Source organism: Bombina bombina, chromosome 3, assembly GCF_027579735.1.
Source record: "Bombina bombina isolate aBomBom1 chromosome 3, aBomBom1.pri, whole genome shotgun sequence".
NCBI lineage: Eukaryota > Metazoa > Chordata > Amphibia > Anura > Bombinatoridae > Bombina > Bombina bombina.
In genome coordinates this window covers 1230058484-1230082209 of record NC_069501.1, presented here as the reverse complement: position 1 = coordinate 1230082209, position 23726 = coordinate 1230058484, and the positions used below count along the sequence as shown (strand labels likewise).

Sequence of the window (23726 nt, the reverse complement as noted above, 5' to 3'; positions counted from 1 at the left end):
ACAAGAAAATGAGGCATATTTGATAACAAAAGTAAATTTGAAAGTTGTTTAAATTTGTATGTTCTATCCGAATTATGAAGGACATATTTGGGGTTTCCTGTCCCTTTAAACCCAGTTAATTTCTTTTAGTGTCTGAAGCTGCTACAAGGCTGTTGAAAAACAAGGGATTTGAAAAAGTATCAAAATGGCTTTCAATATCTTATCTTAAAATTGGCCGTCAGTATTTATGTTTCTATGTTTAAATATTGCCCAAGAGTGAGATTCATAGCACCAGCAAATTAAAAAATACATTTAATTTTTAAGCAAAATAACTTTTGAATAATTTGTTCTTCTGTAACAGTCATTAAGTTGCTTGCATGTGGAATGCAATAATTCATTTTTTTTCATATCCATTTGTCTAGTTCATGTGTTTTTCAGTATAATGTTTGTAATTCATAGCTTCACATAGATAAACTAATTAAATGTATGTAACAAAACAAAAAACGGTACTGAAAGTGCCTTTACATTGCAGCCTATGGGAGCTGTGTGTTCTTTATAAATATATACGTATAAGCTTATACATATAAATATTTAAATTTGCTACACGACTTTCCCCCTTTGCTGCGCTAGGTTCTCATGCCGTGTCTGACGCCATGAGAATAAGGCTCCCATTGGAGCCTATGGAAGAGTGCTCTTGTGAGCGCAAAGCTTCTGTGCAGTTTGCATTGCGCCTCACTTGTAATATCGGCGCACATTTATGTGCTGGTATTACTGAGTGGAGAGCAAATATTCTGCTCGCGTAAGTGATATTTGTCGCTCCACTCGTAATCTGGCCTAATATTAATGTCTTTGTTCCTGTAGCTTTAAGATGACCCTTCACTGGAACATAGGGGCCTAGATCAAACCATAAAAATCAGCTCCAGACCATAATCCCTCCTCCTCTGAACTTTACAGTAGCCAATGGGCATTCCGGTAGGTAACGTTCTAGCAGCCTCCACACCCAGATTCTCCCATCAGACTGCCATAGTGAGCTTTACACCGCTCCATGCTCGGCATTGCCCATGTTGCTATCAGGCTTGTGTACAGCTGCTTGGCCATGGGGAGACAATTTCATGAAGCTCCTGATGAACAGATTTCATGGCTTTCTGCTGCATTTTATGCACCTGTCAGCAAAGGGTGTGGCTGAAACATCTGAATTTAATAATTAGTAGAGGTGTCCACATAATTTGGCTTTTGGTTTAATCAAAACCCCTAAAAAGTGTTAAACTGTTATTGCATTACTTATGTTACTCAGCATAAGTTCTCATGGATCCTTTATGCAGCTGTATTTGGGGTTTTCATTAAAGGGACATAAAAACCAAAACATTTCATGATTCAGATAGAGCATACAATGTTCCAATTTACTTCTATTAAAGTATTTTTTTCATTCCTTGTTATCCTTGGCTGAAAGCAGGAAGGTGAGTTCAGGAGTGTGCACATGGCTGCAGCACTATATGACAGCAGTTTTGCAACAATGCTATACATTAGCAAGAGCACTAGAGGGCAGCACTATTTCCTGTCATGTAGTACTAATGTTAAACATTAGCAAGAGCACTAGAGGGCAGCACTATTTCCTGTCATGTAGTACTAATGTTATACATTAGCAAGAGCACTAGAGGGCAGCACTATTTCCTACCATGTAGTACTAATGTTATACATCAGCAAGAGCACTAGATGGCAGCACTATTTCCTACCATGTAGTACTAATGTTATACATTAGCAAGAGCACTAGAGGGCAGCATTATATCCTGTCATGCAGTACTAATGTTATACATCAGCAAGAGCACTAGAGGGCAGCCCTATTTCCTGTCATGTAGTACTAATGTTATACATTAGCAAGAGCACTAGATGGCAGCACTATTTCCTGTCATGTAGTACTAATGTTATACATCAGCAAGAGCACTAGAGGGCAGCCCTATTTCCTGTCATGTAGTACTAATGTTATACATTAGCAAGAGCACTAGAGGGCAGCATTATATCCTGTCATGTAGTACTAATGTTATACATCAGCAAGAGCACTAGATGGCAGCACTATTTCCTGTAATGTAGTACTAATGTTATACATTAGCAAGAGCACTAGAGGGCAGCATTATATCCTGTCATGCAGTACTAATGTTATACATCAGCAAGAGCACTAGAGGGCAGCCCTATTTCCTGTCATGTAGTACTAATGTTATACATTAGCAAGAGCACTAGATGGCAGCACTATTTCCTGTCATGTAGTACTAATGTTATACATCAGCAAGAGCACTAGAGGGCAGCCCTATTTCCTGTCATGTAGTACTAATGTTATACATTAGCAAGAGCACTAGATGGCAGCACTATTTCCTGTCATGTAGTACTAATGCTATACATTAGCAAGAGCACTAGATGGCAGCACTATTTCCTGTCATGTAGTAATAATGTTATACATTAGCAAGAGCACTAGAGGGCAGCACTATTTCCTGTCATGTAGTACTAATGTTATACATCAGCAAGAGAACTAGAGGGCAGCACTATTTCCTGTCATGTAGTACTAATGTTATACATCAGCAAGAGCACTAGATGGCAGCACTATTTCCTGTCATGTAGTACTAATGTTATACATCAGCAAGAGCACTAGATGGCAGCATTATATCCTGTCATGTAGTACTAATGTTATACATTAGCAAGAGCACTAGATGGAAGCGCTATTTCCTACCATGTAGTACTAATGTTATACGTTAGCAAGAGCACTACATGGCAGCACTATTTCCTGTCATGTAGTACTAATGTTATACATCAGCAAGAGCACTAGATGGCAGCACTATTTCCTGTCATGTAGTACTAATGTTATACATCAGCAAGAGCACTAGATGGCAGCACTATTTCCTGTCATGTAGTACTAATGTTATACATTAGCAAGAGCACTAGATGGCAGCACTATTTCCTGTCATGTAGTACTAATGTTATACATTAGCAAGAGCACTAGATGGCAGCACTATTTCCTGTCATGTAGTACTAATGTTATACATTAGCAAGAGCACTAGATGGCAGCACTATTTCCTGTCATGTAGTACTAATGTTATACATTAGCAAGAGCACAAGATGGCAGCACTATTTCCTGTCATGTAGTACTAATGTTATACATTAGCAAGAGCACTAGAGGGCAGCACTATTTCCTGTCATGTAGTACTAATGTTATACATCAGCAAGAGCAGTAGATGGCAGCACTATTTCCTGTCATGTAGTACTAATGTTATACATTAGCAAGAGCACTAGAGGGCAGCACTATTTCCTACCATGTAATACTAATGTTATACATCAGCAAGAGCACTAGATGGCAGCACTATTTCCTGTCATGTAGTACTAATGTTATACATTAGCAAGAGCACTAGAGGGCAGCACTATTTCCTGTCATGTAGTACTAATGTTATACATTAGCAAGAGCACTAGATGGCAGCACTATTTCCTGTCATGTAGTACTAATGTTATACAGTAGCAAGAGCACTATATGGAAGCGCTATTTCCTACCATGTAGTATTTATGTTATACATTAGCAAGAGCACTACATGGCAGCACTATTTCCTGTCATGTAGTACTAATGTTATACATTAGCAAGAGCACTAGAGGGCAGCACTATTTCCTACCATGTAGTACTAATGTTATACATTAGCAAGAGCACTACATGGGAGCACTATTTCCTGTCATGTAGTACTAATGTTATACATTAGCAAGAGCACTAGAGGGCAGCACTATTTTCTACCATGTAGTACTAATGTTATCCATTAGCAAGAGCACTACATGGCAGCACTATTTCCTGTCATGTAGTACTAATGTTATACATTAGCAAGAGCACTAGAGGGAAGCACTATTTCCTGTCATGTAGTACTAATGTTATACATTAGCAAGAGCACTAGAGGGCAGCACTATTTCCTGTCATGTAGTACTAATGTTATACATTAGCAAGAGCACTAGATGGCAGCACTATTTCCTGTCATGTAGTACTAATGTTATACATCAGCAAGAGCACTAGAGGGCAGCACTATTTCCTGTCATGCAGTACTAATGTTATACATTAGCAAGAGTACTAGATGGAAGCGCTATTTCCTGTCATGTAGTTTTTCAGATAGGTGCACGCTATCTATCTAAATATCTCTTAAAGAAAAAAAACATGAGAACGACACAAATTTGATCATTTTAAATTGTATTCTCCATCCGAATCATGAAAGAAAAAATGTGGGTTTCATGTCCCTTTAATTAAAACTAAGAAAACCCCAGCAGAGTAAGTGTTGTGTGGACAGTTATCTTTCAGTTACACTTTTTACTTTCAACTGCGGGGTTAAAAAAAAAGAAGCTAAATTCGCACCATCAGTGCTAAGTTCACACTTTGCTTTACTCTGATCTCACCATCATCTTGCTTCATAGTAACCTGCCTCAAACTGAGAAGGGAAATAACGTTAAAGGGACACTGTATCCAAAAAATTTCTTTTGTGATTCAGATTGAGCATGAAATTTTTAGCAACTTTCTAATTTACTCCTATTATCAAATTTTCTTCATTCTCTTGGTATCTTTATTTGAAATGCAAGAATGTAAGTTTAGATGCCGGCCCATTTTTGGTGAACAACCTGGGTTGTCCTTGCTGATTGGTGGATAAATTCATCCACCAATAAAAAAGTGCTGTCCAAAGTACTGAAGCGAAAAAAAAAGCTTAGATGCCTTCTTTTTCAAATAATGATAGCAAGAGAACGAAGAAAATTTGATAATAGGAGTAAATAAGAAAGTTGCTTAAAATTGCTTGCTCTTTCTGAATTACAAAAGAAAAAATTTGGGTTCAGTGTCCCTTTAAATGTGCCTACACATGCCAGATTCAATGTCTAAAATGTTCCTCTATAATGAGATGGGGCTACTGTGAAATGTTGAGCTAAAATATCTTCCTTTTTTGCTTTGAGATGTGATATTTTCTAGTCGTCTTTTTATAGTTATGCTACGTCACTTTCAGGTGATTTAGCATATGGGTATCATGTCCCTTTAAATTAATCTTCTAGTGCTTATTCAAATGTGCAATCACTGTTACTGTCATGTAGCTTTTCTAAGCTTTTATGAGCAAAAAAATGTTATGCCTTGTATCTCAGAATCGATGCAAATTACTGTATGATGCTTCAGATTATGTAGGTGATCAACTATTAAAATACTTCACAAGGAAAGAGAATGTGTCCATACTGCTTTTCTGATCCGTCACTGAGTCATTTTAGGATGAAGAGATAAATATTGAATTATTTGCCCTAAAGTCTTCTTGAAAATAATTATCAAAGGTCAACAAATTGTCATTTTTCTGGTTGTTTTTATATGAATCGGACATAATTAGTAAATCTGTAGACCCATATGACCTTATTATTTTTTTTTTTTATATATTTTTTATATAGGTTTTTATATAACAGATCAGGACACTGGGACGATTGGTCCATTCCAATTTTAATAACCACTGCTGCGGGCTTCACGTACATCACAGCACTTTTGGTAAGTAACTGAGCATTATTAAAGAATTTTAAATATTGTTCAGTGCATAGTTTCAAACTTTCTTGCTAACCAAAATGGTTGTAGGCTGACAGTACGCAAAACCAAAATAGCTTACTCCGATTGGCAGCAAATATTCGTAGCACATAATTCTTTTGACAAGGAATTATCAATAAGTACTATTGAAATATCAGATTTTTTTTTTTTTTTTTTTTTAAATGTGCATTTGAAAATAGGATCACAAAAGGAAGTCCATGGCTACAATTGATAGGATCGCGATACAATAATAAAATACCTTTCATTAAAATAAATAGCGGTTGTTTTTCATGCCTGGCTGGTTTTGAAGAGGGGGGGGGCCAAGAGCTTTGATTGTATTAGAACTGTAATTAAAGGACCATTAAAGGGACACTAAACTCAAATTTTTTATTTCATGATTCAGATAGAGCATGCATTTTTAAGCAACTTTCTAATTTACTCCTATTATCATTTTTTCTTTGTTCTCTTGCTATCTTTATTTGAAAAAGCAGAAATAAAAGCTTTGGAGCCGGCCCATTTTAGGTTGAGAACCTGTGTTGCGCTTGCTGATTGGATAGCTAAATGTAGCCACCAATCAGTAAGCCCTATCCAGGATACTGAACCAAAAATAGGCTGGCTCCAAAACTTTCATTTCTGCTTTTTCAAATAAAGATACCAGGAGAACAAAGAAAAATTGATAATAGGAGTAAATTAGAAAGTTGCTTAAAATTGTATGTTCTATCTGAATCATGACAGAAACTATTTGGGTTTACTATCCCTTTAAACTTGATATTTCAACAATGTATAAAATGTTTTATCATTGTAAGTAAAACATTATTGCAATATACATTCATTATTTATTTTGCTGTCTTGTAAAATGCATCTAAAAATTGTGATTGTTGCACTTTCTCCCAGGGAGGTTTGGGTTAAAGGGACACTAAACCCACATTTTTTTCTTTCATGATTCAGATAAAGCATGCAATTTTAAGCAATTTTCTAATTTACTCCTTTTATCAAATTTTCTTCATTCTCTTGCTATCTTTATTTGAAAAGCAAGAATGTAAGGTAAGGGACTGGCCCATTTTTGGTTCAGCATCTGGATAGAGCTTGCTGTTTGGTTTGCTATATTTAGCCACTAATCAGGAAGCGCTGCACAGGTGCTGAACCAAAATGGGCTGGCTCTTAAGCTCTCATTCCTGCTTTTTCAAATAAAGATGGCAAGAGAAAAAAAGAAAATTGATAATAGGAGTCAATTAGAAAGTTGCCTAAAATGCCATGCTCTATCTGCATCATGAAAGAAAAAAATTGGGTTTAGTATCCCTTTTAATACTTTTTAGGCAATGTATGCAAGCTTTTGTTTTCTTCACCTACCCCCTAAGATTTTCAGCAGTCACATGTTTGTAAAAGGTGGATTATCAGTTTTGCATAAAAAAATCATGATAGGAGAAGCATTCTTTGCAATAGTAACTAAGTTGAATCAGTGCTAAACAACCTTAAAGTGATTGTAAACTTTAACAAATTAAAGCCCAGGATCAAAAACTATTCTTAAACAGGGGCACTTTCATTCATTAAAGTATGGTAAACCTAACGCTGATCCTCTGCCCGCATCGCCTGCTTTCTTTAGCATATGGATGACAAATTCAGCTTCCTCCAATCGTTGTGTGCCCCCTTTGGGCCCAACTTGTGGGGCACGCAATAATTGGAAAAAGCCGGATTTGTCATCCATATGCTAAAGAAAGCAGGAGATGTGGGTGGAGGATCGGTGCTATATTTTCCATAACATGAAAGTATTTTAAAAAAATAAGCATTTTTGTAAACTTTAATGAATTAAAGTGCTCCTGTTTTTAAGATAATTGTTTTATTCTGGGCTTTAATTCATTAAAGTTTACAATCATTTTAAGGGAAGAGATAAGGGCAGGCTTTCCCCCAAAAAAACCTAACACCTGCAAAAAAGCAGTGTTTAGCTCCTAACGCAGCCCCATTGATTCCTATGGGGAAATAAAGGTTATGTATACACCTAACACCCTAACATGAACACCGAGTCTAAACACCCCTAATCTTACACTTATTAACCCCTAATCTGCCGCCCCCGACATAGCCGACACCTACATTATATTATTAACCCCTAATCTGCCGCTCCGGACACCACCGCCACCTACGTTATACTTATTAACACTTAATCTGCTGCCCCCAACATTGCCGACACCTATATTATATTTATTAACCCCTAAACTGCCGCCCCTAACGTCGCCGCCACTATAATAAACTTATTAACCCCTAAACCTAAGTCTAACCCTAACTTAAATATAATTTAAATAAATATAAATAAAATTACTATAATTAACTAAATCATTCCTATTTAAAACTAAATAATTACCTATAAAATAAACCCTAAGCTAGCTACAATATAACTAATAGTTACATTGTAGCTAGCTTAGGATTTATTTTTATTTTACAGGCAAGTTTGTATTTATTTTAACTAGGTACAATAGTTATTAAATAGTTATTAACTATTTAATAACTACCTAGTTAAAATAAATACAAAAGTACATGTAAAATAAAACCTAACCTAAGTTACAATTACACCTAACACTACACTACAATGAAATTATTTCCCTAAATTAAATACAATTAAATAAAATTATCTAAAGTACAACCCCCCCCCCCACTAAATTACAGAAAATAATAAACAAATTACAAGATTTTTAAACTAATCACACCTAATCTAATCCCCCTAACAAAATAAAAAAGCCAGCAATCAAAAGAGAAAAAGGCGAGTCGGGGCCACAGGTTAAGAGACTAAAACTTAACGTTTATTGCCATACAAAAAATGGTAAAAATTGCATTACAGCATGTAAAACAAATCCGAGCTAAGACAGCAGCGGTCTGACATGTTTCAGCTTCCTGCCTTATTCATAGACTGACCACGACCGGGAAAGTTTGTGCGGTGATTGCAGCAGACAACCGGAGGATTAAGGTACTGTGTTCTCATTTATATTGTGATACCCCAGCTACAGATTTCGTCTGTTAAATGTTTTGCAGGCACCAAAGCATTGTTTGAGCGCTATTACAGGGACATTGTGTGTGGAGTGATAAAATAAAAAAGCCCCCCCAAAATAAAAAAAGCCCTACCCTACACTAAATTACAAATAGCCCTTAAAAGGGCCTTTTGCAGGACATTGCCCCAAAGTAATCAGCTCTTTTACCTGAAAAAGAAAAGTACAAATCCCCCCAACATTAAAACCCACCAACCCAACCAACCCTACTCTAAAACCCACCCAATACCCCTTTAAAAAAACAATCAGCCAATCGGAATTAAGGTAGAAAAAATCCTATTGGCTGATGCAATCAGCCAGCCAATAGGATTGAGCTGGCATTCTTTTGGCTGATTGGAACTTCAATCCTATTGGCTGATCCAATTGGCCAATAGGATTTTTTTCTACCTTAATTCTGATTGGCTGATAGAATTCTATCAGCCAATCGCAATTGAAGGGACGCCATCTTGGATGACGTCATTTAAAGGAACCTTCATTCAGTCGTAGCCGTCGGAAGAAGAGGATGCTCTGCGTCGGATGTCTTGAAGATAGACCCGCTCCGCGCCGGATGGATGAAGATAGAAGATGCCGTCTGGATAAAGACTTCTGTCCATCTGGAAGACCACTTCTGCCCGGTTGGGTGAAAACTTCTCCCGGTAAGGTGATCTTCAAGGGGTTAGTGTTAGGTTTTTTTAAGGGGTTATTGGGTGGGTTTTAGAGTAGGGTTGGTTGTGTGAGTGGTGGGTTTTAATGTTGGGGGGGGGGATTTGTAATTTTTTTTACAGGTAAAAGAGCTGATTACTTTGGGGCAATGCCCCGCAAAAGGCCATTTTAAGGGCTATTTGTAATTTAGTGTAGGGTAGGGCTTTTTTATTTTGTGGGGGCTTTTTTATTTTGTTAGGGGGATTAGATTAGGTGTAATTAGTTTAAAAATCTTGTAATTTGTTTATTATTTCTCTTGTAAGGTGTATCCAGTCCACGGATTCATCCTTTACTTGTGGGATATTCTCCTTCCTAACAGGAAGTGGCAAAGAGAGCATGCAGTAGAGCTGTCCATATAGCTCCCCCTCTAGCTCCACCCCCCAGTCATTCTCTTTGCCGGCTCTAAGCAATAGGGTCCCTCTCGGAAGGGTAAAGTGAATGTGGTGTTAGATTTGTAGTTTTTTGTTCTACAAGCAAAAGTTTGTTATTTTAAATAGTACCGGTGTGTACTATTTACTCTCCAGCAGAAAAGAGATGAAGATTTCTGCAGAGAGGAAGATGATTTTAGCATGTTGTAACTAAAATCCACTGCTGTTCCCACACAGGACTGAGGAGTGCAAGAAAACTTCAGTTGGGGGGAACGGTTTGCAGGTTAGGCTGCAATAAGGTATGTTCAGTCATTTATTTCTAGACAAGACTGTGATAATAGAGAAGGACTGATAAGATCCCCATGAGGGAAGGGTAAGCTTTATTCAGAGACTAAGTATGGAATTACAAGCTTACATAACAGGGCTAATTTATGCTGGTTGACACTATTTTATGGCAAGTTGACACTTTTTTATGGCAAACGGTTTTTACTAAGAAAAATCGTTTTTTGAGACACTTTGAAGGTTCCTTTTGGTTTTCTTACAGGGGTTGTTACCCACATGGCTAATATTATAACTCTTAGGAGTGTTTTCTTAGGCCTCACAGCACCGGAGTAAGGTGGGAGGGGCCTAATTTCGCGCCTCAGATGCGCAGTTAGTTTGACTAGATCTTCAGGCTGTGTTCACATGGAGGCTCCTGCTACAGTTTGAGGACCCATAAGAAGCTTTTTCCCCATAAATCTGACTCCTAAGGGAAGGTAGGGCCACAGCAGAGCTGTGGCATGGTGCTAAAGTTGTTTTAACCGGTCTGTTAGCTTACTATTGATCCGGTTTGGGCATTAAGGGGTTAATCGTTTTTCTTGCTAGTTGTGCAATCTTACCAATGCTTTAGGTACATACTGTGAAAATTTCAAAAAGTTTGGTGCATTTTTCACTGTTTTGGAAAATTGTGTGCCCTTTTTATCTCTTAACCCCTTAATGACCGGACCATTTTTCTATTTTCTTACCCTTAATGACAATGGCTATTTTTACATTTCTGCAGTGTTTGTGTTTAGCTGTAATTTCCCTCTTACTCATTTACTGTACCCACACATATTATATACCGTTTTTCTCGCCATTAAATGGACTTTCTAAAGATACCATTATTTTCATCATGTCTTATAATTTACTAAAAAAAAAATAATAAAATATGAGGAAAAAATGGAAAAAAACACACTTTTTCTAACTTTGACCCCCAAAATAAGTTACACATCTACAATCACCAAAAAACACCCATGCTAAATAGTTTCTAAATTTTGTCCTGAGTTTAGAAATACCCAGTGTTTACATGTTCTTTGCTTTTTTTGCAATTTATGGGGCAATAAATACAAGTAGCACTTCGCTATTTCCAAACCCCTTTTTTTCAAAATTAGAGCTAGTTACATTGGAACCCTGATATCTGTCAGGAATACCTGAATATCCCTTGATGTATATATTTTTTTTTAGAAGACAACCCAAAGTATTGGTCTAGGCCCATTTTGGTATATTTCATGCCACCATTTCACCGCCAAATGCGATAAAAAAAAAAAAAGTTCCCACTGAAATTATTTACAAACAGCTTCTGCAATTATGGCACAAATGGTTGTAAATGCTTCTCTGGGATCCCCTTTTTTCAGAAATAGCAGACTTATATGGCTTTTGGGTTGCTTTTTGGTAATTAGAAGGCCGCTAAATGCCGCTGCGCACCACACGTGTTTTATGCCCAGGAGTGAAGGGGTTAATTAGGGAGCTTGTAGGGAGCTTGTAGGGTTAGGAAAAGGAAAAAATGCAGGCACTTCTGTGGATATCTTAAAAACGGTAAGTCTTTATTTAAGTAGCAATTAAAAATTGAACAGCTACAACCGCTGTAAAGATAGCTGGAAAAAGTTACAAAATCGACAAAAGGCAAGGCAGGGGTGAAAACTAGACACAGAAAAATGCCGAGCCCGCAGACGCTGCTAGGAACGCCGCACCCTTGTGTCTTTCATCTCATAGCTTGTAGGGTTAATTTTAGCTTTAGTGTAGTGTAGTAGACAACCCCAAGTATTGATCTAGGCCCATTTTGGTATATTTTATGCCACCATTTCACCGCCAAATGCGAGCAAATAAAAAAAAAAAAACATTTTTCACAATTTTAGGTTTCTCACTGAAATTATTTACAAGCAGCTTGTGCAATTATGGCAGAAATTGTTGTAAAAGCTTCTCTGGGATCCCCTTTGTTCAGAAATGGCAGACTTATATGGCTTTGGCGTTGCTTTTTGGTAATTAGAAGGCCGCTAAATGCTGCTGCGCACCACACGTTAATTATGCCCAGCAGTGAAGGGGTTAAATTAGGTAGCTTGTAGGGAGCTTGCAGGGTTAATTTTAGAGATCAGCCTCCCACCTGACACATCCCACCCCCTGATCCCTCCCAAACAGCTCTCTTCCCTCCCCCACCCCACAATTGTTCCCGCCATCTTAAGTACTGGCAGAAAGTCTGCCAGTACTAAATAAAAGAGGTTTTTTTTTTTTAAAAATAAAAATAATAAAGTATTTTAGCTGTGATGGACCGCTGCCTTAGCCCCAACCTCCCTGATCCCCCCTCCAGCTCTCTAACCCTCTCCCCTTCCTAATTACCACCATCTTGGGTACTGGCAGCTGTCTGCCAGTACCCAGTTTGGCCCCAAAAACCCCCCAAAAAGTATTTTTATTTTATTTTTACTTAAAAAACTATTTCTGTAGTGTAGCAGCCCCCCACAATACCCCCACCCCCACCCCCTCCCAGATCCTTTTATATATTTTTAAAAAAAAAAATCCCTTTTTTTCCCCCTTTCTGCCCTCATTCATTGGTGTCAGTGTGGCTAATGGGTGCACGCGCACATGCGCACGTGCGCGCGCACGTGCACACACGCGCACATGCATGCTCACGTGCACACACGCGCATCGTGCACGCGCGCGTATCGTGCACGCGCAACCTCACACCCGGCACTATCGCTACCGGTGCAGAGAGGGCCACAGAGTGGCTCTCTCTGCATCGGGGGCTTGTAAAGTGGTATTGCAGGATGCCTCCATATCGAGGCATCACTGCAATACCCTCAGAGCTGCTGGAAGCATTTGTGATCGCTTCCAGCACTCTGTTAGACAACTGACGTACCAGGTACGTCCATTGTCATTAACTGCTTGTTAATGCATGACGTACCTGGTACGTCAGTTGTCATTAAGGGGTTAAAGGCACAGTAACGTTTTTTTGCAAAGTGTGTTTTTGCTTGATTAAAGTGATTTCTAAGCCTGTTTGTCTTACTACTAGTCTGTTAAACATGTCTGACACCAAGGAAAATCCTTGTTCAATGTGTTTAGAAGCCATGGTGGAACCCCCTCTCAAAATGTGTCCCACTTGTATTGATATGTCTATACATTTTAAAGACCATATTGTTGCACTTAAAAATGTGCCCCAAGATGATTCTCAGACAGAAGGTAATGAGGTTAGCCCGTTGACCTCTCCCCAAGTGTCACAACCAGTTACGCCCGCTCAAGCGACGCCTAGCACCTCTAGCGCGTCTAACTCTTTTACCTTACAAGACTTGGCGGCAGTTATGTATAATACCCTCTCAGTATTTTTATCTAAGCTGCCCGTGTTACCTGCAAAGCGGGATAGCTCTGTTTTAAGAACAGATTATGAGCATTCTGACGCTTTAGTAGCCGTATCCGATATACACTCACAACGCTCTGAAATGGGGGCGAGGGATGTGCTGTCTGAGGGAGAAATTTCCGATTCGGGAATGTTTGCTCCTCAGACAGACTCTGATACGTTGGCTTTTAAATTTAAACTAGAACACCTCCGCTTATTGCTCAGGGAGGTATTAGTTACTCTGGATGACTGTGACCCTTTGGTGGTTCCAGAGAAATTGTGTAAAATGGACAAGTACCTAGAAGTTCCTGTTTACACTGATGTGTTCCCGGTCCCTAAGAGGATCGCGGATATAGTAACTAGGGAGTGGGATAGACCAGGTATTCCGTTTGTCCCCCCTACTGTTTTTAAGAAAATGTTCCCCATATCCGACAACACGCGGGACTCGTGGGAGACTGTCCCTAAGGTGGAGGGGGCTGTTTCTTCACTTGCTAAACGCACAACCATACCAATTGAGGACAGTTGTGCTTTTAAAGACCCTATGGATAAAAAATTAGAGGGTTTACTTAAGAAAATATTTGTTCATCAAGGTTTTCTTCTCCAACCTATAGCGTGCATTGTTCCTGTAACTACTGCAGCTGTTTTCTTGTTCGAGGCGCTGGAAGATGCGCTCCAGATGGAGACCTCATATGAGGACATTATGGACAGAATTAAGGCTCTTAAGCTGGCTAATTCTTTTATCACAGATGCCGCTTTCCAACTAGCTAGGTTAGCGGCAAAGAATTCAGGTTTCGCCATTCTGGCGCGCAGGGCGCTATGGCTAAAGTCCTGGTCGGCCGATGTGTCGTCAAAATCCAAACTACTGAACATCCCTTTCAAAGGAAAGACCCTTTTCGGGCCTGAATTGAAAGAGATTATCTCAGAAATCACTGGGGGAAAAGGCCATGCTCTCCCTCAGGACAAGTCCTTTAAGACAAAGAACAAAATAATTTTCGTTCCTTTCGAAATTTCAGGAGCGGTCTCGCTTCATCCTCCCCTGCTGCAAAGCAAGAGGGTAACACTTCTCAACCCAGGGCATGAAGGGGTAGCCCCCGATCCGGGACCGGATCTAGTGGGGGTCAGACTCTCTCTCTTCGCTCAGGCCTGGGCAAGAGACATACACGATCCTTGGGCCTTAGAGATTGTATCCCAGGGATATCTTCTAGAATTCAAGGACTCCCCTCCAAGGGGAAGGTTCCACATTTCTCGTCTGTCTACAGACGAGACAAAGAAAGAGGCGTTCTTACGCTGCGTAGAAGACCTACATACAATGGGAGTGATCCACCCAGTTCCAATTGTGGAACAAGGGCTGGGTTTTTACTCAAACCTGTTTGTGGTTCCCAAAAAAGAAGGAACTTTTAGACCAATCCTGGATCTCAAAATTCTAAACAAATTCCTCAGAGTCCCATCATTCAAGATGGAGACCATTCGGACAATATTACCAATGATCCAGGAGGGTCAATTTATGACTACCGTGGATCTAAAGGATGCGTATCTACATATTCCTATCCACAAAGATCATCACCATTTCCTCAGGTTCGACTTTCTGGACAAGCATTATCAGTTCGTGGCTCTTCCTTTCGGGTTGGCCACTGCTCCCAGAATTTTCACAAAGGTGCTAGGGTCCATTCTGGCGGTTCTAAGACCGCGGGGCATAGCAGTGGCGCCTTACCTAGACGACATCTTAATTCAGGCGTCGACTTTCCAAAGAGCCAAGTCTCACATGGAAATTGTATTGGCCTTTCTGAGGTCTCACGGGTGGAAGGTGAACATCAAAAAGAGTTCTCTCTCCCCCCTCACAAGAGTTCCATTCCTAGGAACCCTAATAGACTCGGTAGAAATGAAAATATTTCTGACGGAGGTCAGAATGTTAAAACTCTTAACTACTTGCTGAGCTCTTCATTCCATTCCTCGGCCGTCTGTAGCTCAGTGCATGGAGACAATCGGACTAATGGTAGCGGCAATGGACATAGTCCCTTTTGCACGGATACACCTCAGACCACTGCAACTATGCATGCTCAAACAGTGGAATGGGGATTATGCAGATTTGTCTCCTCAAATACAGTTGGACCAGGGGACCAGAGATTCTCTTCTCTGGTGGTTGTCTCAGGATCACCTGTCTCAGGGAATGTGTTTCCGCAGACCAGAGTGGATCATCGTAACGACCGACGCCAGTCTGTTGGGCTGGGGTGCAGTCTGGGACTCCCTGAAAGCTCAGGGCTTATGGTCTCGGGAAGAAGCTCTTCTCCTGATAAACATTCTGGAACTGAGGGCGATATTCAACGCTCTTCAGGCATGGCCTCAGCTAGCTGCGGCCAAACTCATCAGATTTCAGTTGGTAGCTTACATCAACCATCAAGGGGGAACAAGGAGTCCCCTAGCAATGATGGAAGTAACCAAAATAATCAGGTGGGCGGAGGATCACTCTTGCCACCTCTCAGCAATTCACATCCCAGGAGTCGACAACTGGGAAGCGGATTTTCTAAGTCGTCAGACTTTTCATCCGGGGGAGTGAGAACTCCACCTGGAGGTATTTGCCCAGCTGACTCAGCTATGGGGCACTCCAGAATTGGATCTGATGGCGTCCCGTCAGAATGCCAAACTTCCTCTTTATGGGTCCAGGTCCCGTGATCCCCAGGCGGTGTTGATAGATGCTCTAGCAGCGCCTTGGTCCTTCAATCTGGCCTATGTGTTTCCACCGTTTTCTCTCCTTCCTCGTCTGGTTGCCAGAATCAAGCAGGAGAGGACGTCAGTGATTCTAATAGCACCTGCGTGGCCACGCAGGACTTGGTATGCAGACCTAGTGGACATGTCATCCGTTCCACCACAGACTCTGCCAATGAGGCAGGACCTTCTACTTCAAGGTTCTTTCCAAATCTAATTTCTCTGCGTCTGACTGCTTGGAGATTGAACGCCTAATTCTATCTAAGCGTGGTTTCTCTGAGTCGGTTATCGATACCCTGATTCAGGCTAGAAAGCCTGTCACCAGGAAAATCTACCATAAGATTTGGCGAAAATATCTTTGTTGGTGCGAATCCAAGGGTTACTCATGGAGTAAGATTAGGATTCCCAGGATATTGTCCTTTCTCCAAGAAGGATTGGAGAAAGGATTATCAGCTAGTTCCTTAAAGGGACAGATATCTGCTTTGTCTATTCTTTTACACAAACGTCTGGCAGAGGTACCAGACGTTCAAGCGTTTAGTCAGGATTTAGTCAGAATCGAGCCTGTTTAGAGACCTGTGGCTCCGCCATGGAGTCTGAAGTTAGTTCTTTCAGTTCTGCAAGGGGTTCCGTTTGAACCTTTACATTCCATAGATATTAAACTTTTATCTTGGAAAGTTTTGTTTTTGGTAGCTATCTCTTCTGCTCGAAGAGTTTCAGAGTTATCTGCCTTACAGTGTGACTCATCTGCGTGGAACACCAAGTAAGGTAAGGTAGTTTTGCGTACCAAACCCGGTTTTCTTCCTAAGGTTGTGTCTAATAAGAATATTAATCAGGAAATTGTTGTTCCTTCTCTGTGTCCTAATCCTTCTTCGAAGAAGGAACGTCTGTTACACAATCTTGATGTGGTTCATGCTTTAAAGTTCTATTTACAAGCAACTAAGGATTTCAGACAAACATCTTCATTGTTTGTCATCTATTCTGGTAAGAGAAGAGGTCAGAAGGCGACTGCTACCTCTCTTTCCTTTTGGCTGAAAAGCATCATCCGTCTGGCCTATGAGACTGCTGGCCAGCAGCCTCCTGAAACAATTACTGCTCATTCTACCAGAGCAGTGGCTTCCACATGGGCTTTTAAAAATGAGGCTTCTGTTGAACAGATTTGTAAGGCAGCGACTTGGTCTTCGCTGCATACTTTTTCCACATTTTACAAATTCGATACTGTTGCTTCTTCGGAGGCTATTTTTGGGAGAAAGGTTTTACAAGCAGTGGTGCCATCCGTTTAAGGTACCTGTCTTGTTCCCTCCCTTCATCCGTGTCCTAAAGCTTTGGTATTGGTATCCCACAAGTAAAGGATGAATCCGTGGACTGGATACACCTTACAAGAGAAAACAGAATTTATGCTTACCTGATAAATTACTTTCTCTTGTGGTGTATCCAGTCCACGGCCCGCCCTGGCTCTTAGTCAGGTAGATTTTTGGTCTAAACTACAGTCACCACTGCACCCTATGGTTTCTCCTTTTTCTTCCTAACCTCCGGTCGAATGACTGGGGGGTGGAGCTAGAGGGGGAGCTATATGTACAGCTCTGCTGTGTGCTCTCTTTGCCACTTCCTGTTAGGAAGGAGTATATCCCACAAGTAAAGGATGAATCCGTGGACTGGATACACCTCAAGAGAAAGTAATTTATCAGGTAAGCATAAATTCTGTTTTTCTGTAATTTAGTGGGGGTTTTTATACTTTAGATAATTTTATTTAATTGTATTTAATTTAGGGAAATAATTTAATTGTAGTGGTAGGTGTAATTGTAACTTAGGTTAGGTTTTATTTTACAGGTACTTTTGTATTTATTTTAACTTGGTAATTATTAAATAGTTAATAACTATTTAATAACTATTGTACCTAGTTAAAATAAATACAAACTTGCCTGTAAAATAAAAATAAACCCTAAGCTAGATACAATGTAACTATTAGTTATATTGTAGCTAGCTTAGGTTTTTTTTTTTACAGGTAAGTATTTAGTTTTAAATAGGAATAATTTAGTTAATTATAGTAATTTTATTTATATTTATTTAAATTATATTTAAGTTAGGGGGTGTTAGGGTTAGACTTAGGTTTAGGGGTTAATAACTTTAATATAGTGGCGGCGACATTGGGGTTAATAAATGTAGGTAGGTGACGGCGATGTTAGGGATGGCAGATTAGGGGTTAATAATATTCAACTAATGTTTGCGAGGCAGGAGTGCGGCGGTTTAGGGGTTAATATATTTATTATAGTGGCAGCGATGTTCGGTTTGGCAGATTATGGGTTAAAATATTTATTAACTACTGACTTTAAAATGCGGTACCAGTCTTGACAGGAGAGGGTCTACCGCTCACTTTTTGGCAGACTCGTAATATCGGCGCTATGCAAGTCCCATTGAAAAAATAGGATACGCAATTGACGTAAGTTGATTTGCGGTATTTCCAAGTCTGGCTGAAAAAGTGAGCGGTACACCTGTACCTGCAATACTCGTAATACCAGCGGGCGTTAAAAAGCAGCCTTAGGACCGACCAACGCTGCTTTTTAACCCTAACGCACAACTCGTAATCTAGCCGAGAGTTTGTGCCATATCTGAATATTAGTTTGTGATTGGTGAGTAAGGATTATTTTGTTCTGGCGAAAAGGAAACCAGTGAAATGAACAAATCTAAAATAATATAGTTATTTGACAAAATTAAGCTGCAGTTTTCATTGCAAAATTATTGTCAGATATGAAGGTTCAAAGTCATGTAGTTTACAATTTGTGTTTAGTGGTCCTTTAATATCAACATGGCTGCTAACTAGATCTAACCCTGAATACAGAGTGAATAAGCTGCATTCAATGGGTTTCACACAACGCTGTCAGCATTTATCATTGCACAAGCAGTTCTGGTGAACTGCTTGTGCAATGCCACCCCCTGCAGATTCGCAGCCGCTAGCAGGGGGTGTCAATCAAGTGATGTCCGCCGCCTCAGATGAAGCGTATGAGTTAAGCAGCAGCGATCTTAACTCCTGTTTCCGGCAATGCCTGAAGGCTCGCGCGGAAACGGGGGTATACGGCCCCCATTCAGGCCGTGATAAATCATCCTCAAAATGTTGTTACTGATAACGCGTTTCTAATTTTCAGGTTGGAGGCTGGGCAAATATTTACATGCTGCCTTTGCTGATTATATAAAACTTCATTTTTGAACGTTTGCAGCCATTATGTTTATGGGGTGTTTTATGGAGAAATTTGTTTTATTTAAAACGTGCACTTCATATGACACTGTAAGTAACCTGCCTTTAATTGGGATCTAGCTTCTTTGGGACATTTTAGGAGATTGAAAGGAAATCCTTTGTGATCTATTCATCTGCGTCAGTGATTAATCAATTAGCTTACTGCAGTGCGCAATACAGAACAGAAACGTATGCTTTTTGCGATGACTACTTATGAATGTATTGATTTTTGGATAGGACATTGACTTTATAAGTGCTGTGCTGGTTTCTAAATTAAGGTGATAAAGCTGAAAATTACATTTTGTTCCTCCCCAAAGAATAAAATAGTGGTTTCTCACCTGACTTGTTTAACTGCTGTGTCACATGAAGAAATACAAATTTGCAGAAAGTCTGTACAGTCTGTACATGCCTCAAATTTGTATTATCCACAGTTCATGTTATTTATAAAATCAAATGAATCAATCCCTTATTAAAAATGTAAATACAAAATACTCAGTCTTAGAACATTTTGTAGTTGCACTTTTTCTTACATAGAACTATGTGCTTAACTCCTATAAGGTAGTTAAGCACATAAATAAAGTCAGCTCCTGAGCAGCAATGCAAATGTAATTTATTTATTTTTTTAACTAAAATTTTTACTTGTTAATACACAAACAAAATAAAATAAAAAAAAACAGTGATGTATCCCTGGGGGAAACCCCTTCGGAAACGGATCCTAGGTGCCACTTGCTCTGTAGCGGGGGATAGAGACTGCAGACTTATGCCCATTGCTGGCTAAGGACAGAGCACCATGTTACATCACTATATGTGTCTACAGATGGGGAGAGCTTTAAAGGATAATATCTCTAAAATATGTTTATTGAGTTACATTATACTTACAAGGAAATACAGTTTTACACAAATTTTCAATTTACGTTTATTATCAAATTTGCTTTGTTCTCTTGGTATTCTTTGTGGAAAGCTAAACCTAGGTAGGCTTATATGCTATTTCTAAGCCCTTGAAGGCTGCCTCTTATCCTAGTATATTTTGACAGTTTTTCATTGATAGGCAGCCCTAGTTTGTGTGCCATATTAGATAACATTGTCCTCACTCCTGTGGAGTTATTTATGAGTCAGCACTGATTGTCTAAAATGCAAGTCTATTAAAAAAAACTGAAATAAGGGGGCAGTTTGCAGAGGCTTAGATACAAGGTTATCACAGAGGTAAAAAGAATATTATATTAACTGTGTTGGTTATGCAAAACTGGGGAATGGGTAATTAAGGGATTATCGATCTTTTTAAACAATAACTTTACTGGAGTAGACTGTCCTTTAACTGATATTTCCCCCTGTGTCATTTTTTTGTAGTCGGTACCGTCTCACTGTAAATAATTATTGTCACATGGTTTGATATAGATTAAAGGAAGTCTCCTTTCACTTTAGCACTATAATGTTATTGAGTTCACTGTCCATTTAACTAAACAGCTTTTATACTATCAGCAGTAGTCATAAGTGGTGATGCTGACATTCTTATCTGCCTTTTATAATAATGATCATATCTGGATTTCATTAATGATCAAGCTGTGCTACTGCTTCAGCTGATTGGTTCACCAGCTGTATCTGCACAGGACCAGCAGTTCTCTGCAGCTTTTGAGCAGTATTTTAACTATGTGTTTAATCCCTTTGTAGAGCTTAAACAAATGGGGCCCGTTTTATGTTCAGCACCATGGAGATCAGTTGCTTATTGATGGCTACATTTTGCCACCAATAAGCAAATGTAACCCAGGTCTGAACTTAAGCTTACATTCCTGCTTTTAAAAATAAAGAGAACAAAGAAAAATTAATAATAGGAGTAAATTAGAAAGTTGCTTAAAATTGCATGACCTATCTGAATCATGAAAGAAAAAAAATTGGGTTTAGTGTCCCTTTAAGTTTCCACTTTATGACAAAGGTGCAATGTGGGAACTGCTGTGTATCAAAGAATGAATGTTGCATTGTGGGGGTGACTTATCTCAGCCACGTTCTTAATAAAATTCTGTGATTTCTTTTAGGTAGAAATTATTTTTTGTTCATATATAAAACCAAGCGTTTCATTTATTTCAAACATATTCATCCCTGATGACTTCATGCTCGTATGTCTGATGGATACAATTATCTCTGTCTGCTTTCAGGTGTTAGCACTGTGTCACATAGCTGTGGGACAACAAATGAATATACACTGGCTCCACAAGGTAATTCTGTTTTCATTGCTTTCAATCAAATGTTGTCAGAGCCAATGACATTGGTGGTTTATTGGAAACAAAACAACTTGCATAAGCTTTCCATCTGCTCATTACACTGCAGATGTCTGAAGCGAAACTTATGTAAAAAAAAAAGCGTATTTTAATATCAGTTATTATTTCACATAACAATACTTTAGCAAAACTCCATGAAATGTTCTGACTTCCTTTAATCTGCTGCTCACATTTATGCTGTATCTGTGTTAGACAGGAAAATACACACAGAGTTGGAAATATTTTATAAATGAACGGATGGTCTGTTTATATAGGAAGAAGTTAGTGCCGCATTACAGATATCTGTGTGCTAACCTAGAATATTGTGTACTGTTCTTGAAAATGTAAATTAATGACTGTGACCAAAATGTGTTTAACTTTAGAAAATGTATTAAAGTGAATGTAAAGTTTAATGAATCAATGACCGGTATCTAAAACTACTCTTAAAAACAGGAGCACTTTCATTCATTAAACTTTACATTGAAGCCTCTTTTTTAAATACTTAACGAGCTGGACCCAAAGGGGGCACGCAACGATTGAAGGAACTGGGATTCGTCATCGATCTGCTAACTACAGCAGGAGAAGCCGGAGGATGATCGCCAGTCTGCTTTCCATAAAGAAAAGGTAAGTATTTAAAAAGGAGGCTTCAATGTAAAGTTTAATGAATGAAAGTGCCCCTGTTTTTCATTAAACTTTACATTCAGGAAACCCCCAAATTGTTATTACATAATTTGGATTAAACATACCATTTTCAACAACTTTCAAATTTATTGTTATTATCAAATTTGCTTTATTCCTTTTCCATCTAAAGGGGAGGAGAGTCCACAGCTTCATTCATTACTGTTGGGAATTAAGAACCTGGCCACCAGGAGGAGGCAAAGAAACCCCAGCCAAAGGCTTACATGCCTCCCCCACTTACCTCATCCCCCAGTCATTCTTTGCCTTTTGTCGAGTGCCCCGGCCATTGGCGGTATAGAGGTGCCCTTTTTGTAAATTACGGTAGTCTATCAATAGCGAGAGCTATGGAGGACTCTGATGCGTTAGAGGGCTCTCCCTCTTTAACTAAGTCTCATTCCTGTGTTTATTGTGAGGAGGTTCTGGTAGATCATCCTGCTCAATTTTGTTCCACATGCCTTGATAAGGTTACAACATTTAAATGTAAACGGATGTCTAGTACTACTGAGCTGTCCACCTCTGAGGGTTCTTCGTCCCATGAGGTGCGTTTCCTGCATTCATCTCCGATTGCCCATGCAGCGCCCCGGGATCCAACCGTTACTCCTTCGGGAGAGATTGATTGGCCGTCTGACTTTGCGGACCAACTGGAATCGTCTGTTTTCGAAGGTGATCCATGCCTTACAACATTCTGCTAAGCGCAAGCGTAGGGTGTATCATGGCGGCCCGGCCCAGGGTTTTACCTCCCCGATGGTAGATCCAGAGGCTCTAGATGAGGACGAGGCCCATTCCGACTCCTCGGAGGAGGCCCCTTTTGGGTCGGAGTCCATGTCATCTAAGCCTCCTACTGCGGAGGAGCCTGGTTATAGGTTTAGGATGGAAAATTTGCGTTTTCTGCTGCGGCAGGTACTCGCTACTCTGGAGGTTCCTGAACCAAAGATCCCGGAGAAACCTGCAATTCCTAAGCTTGACAGGGTAGTGCCTCAGACTTTCCCGGTTCCCGTTAAGATGGTAAATATTTTTAAGAATGAATGGGAGCGATTAGGGTCGTCCTTTTGCCCTTCTTCTTTTTTTTAAAATCTGTTCCCCGTTCCGGACTCTCAGCTTGAGCTGTGGTGGACCATTCCCAAGGTGGATGGGGCTATGTCTACGTTCGCGAAGCGGACAACTATCCCCCTCAAGGATAGTTTGTCGTTTAAGGAGCCCATGGATAAAAAGCTGGAAAACATGTTGAGAAAGATGTTTCAGGATACAGGGTTTGTTTTTCAGCCGCAGCGGCCGTTGCGGTGGTTGCCGGAGCTGCGACATATTGGTGTGAATCCCTGTGTGATATGGTCGAGGGGGAGAAGATTAAGGTGCTGAAGGTCGCCAATTCTTTCATCTGTGATTCCAATATGCAAATTATTCACCTGAATACTAAGGTGTCAGGTTTTTCTGTTTTATTTTTTTTTTTTTTTTTTTTAAATAGTTTTTATTGAGGTAAATCACAAGGCATACAGCTTATGCATCATAACAAAGTAAATAACAATATATCACAGTACATAAACTACATAACATGGGGCGTATTACCGCCTCAATTGGTACACGTACCTCGTTTTTACAGAGGCCGTCAGTTAGGATCTTACTAGACAATA

At 39.7% G+C, this 23726-nt stretch overlaps 1 protein-coding gene across 4 annotated transcripts in view; it reads left to right on the top strand.

The window, feature by feature from the left end:
• The window catches only part of GDPD5 (glycerophosphodiester phosphodiesterase domain containing 5), a 903012-nt gene that overhangs the window by 626811 nt on the left and 252475 nt on the right, over window positions 1–23726 (top strand). For 3 of the 4 annotated variants that reach the window (XM_053708705.1, XM_053708706.1, XM_053708707.1), the window contains 2 exons: window positions 5404–5497; window positions 21319–21378. In XM_053708705.1, the coding sequence (XP_053564680.1) occupies window positions 5404–5497; window positions 21319–21378 (154 nt within the window). Of the gene's footprint in view, window positions 1–5403; window positions 5498–8428; window positions 8487–21318; window positions 21379–23726 lie in introns of all 4 variants that reach the window. The other variant, XM_053708708.1, reaches the window with a different exon arrangement.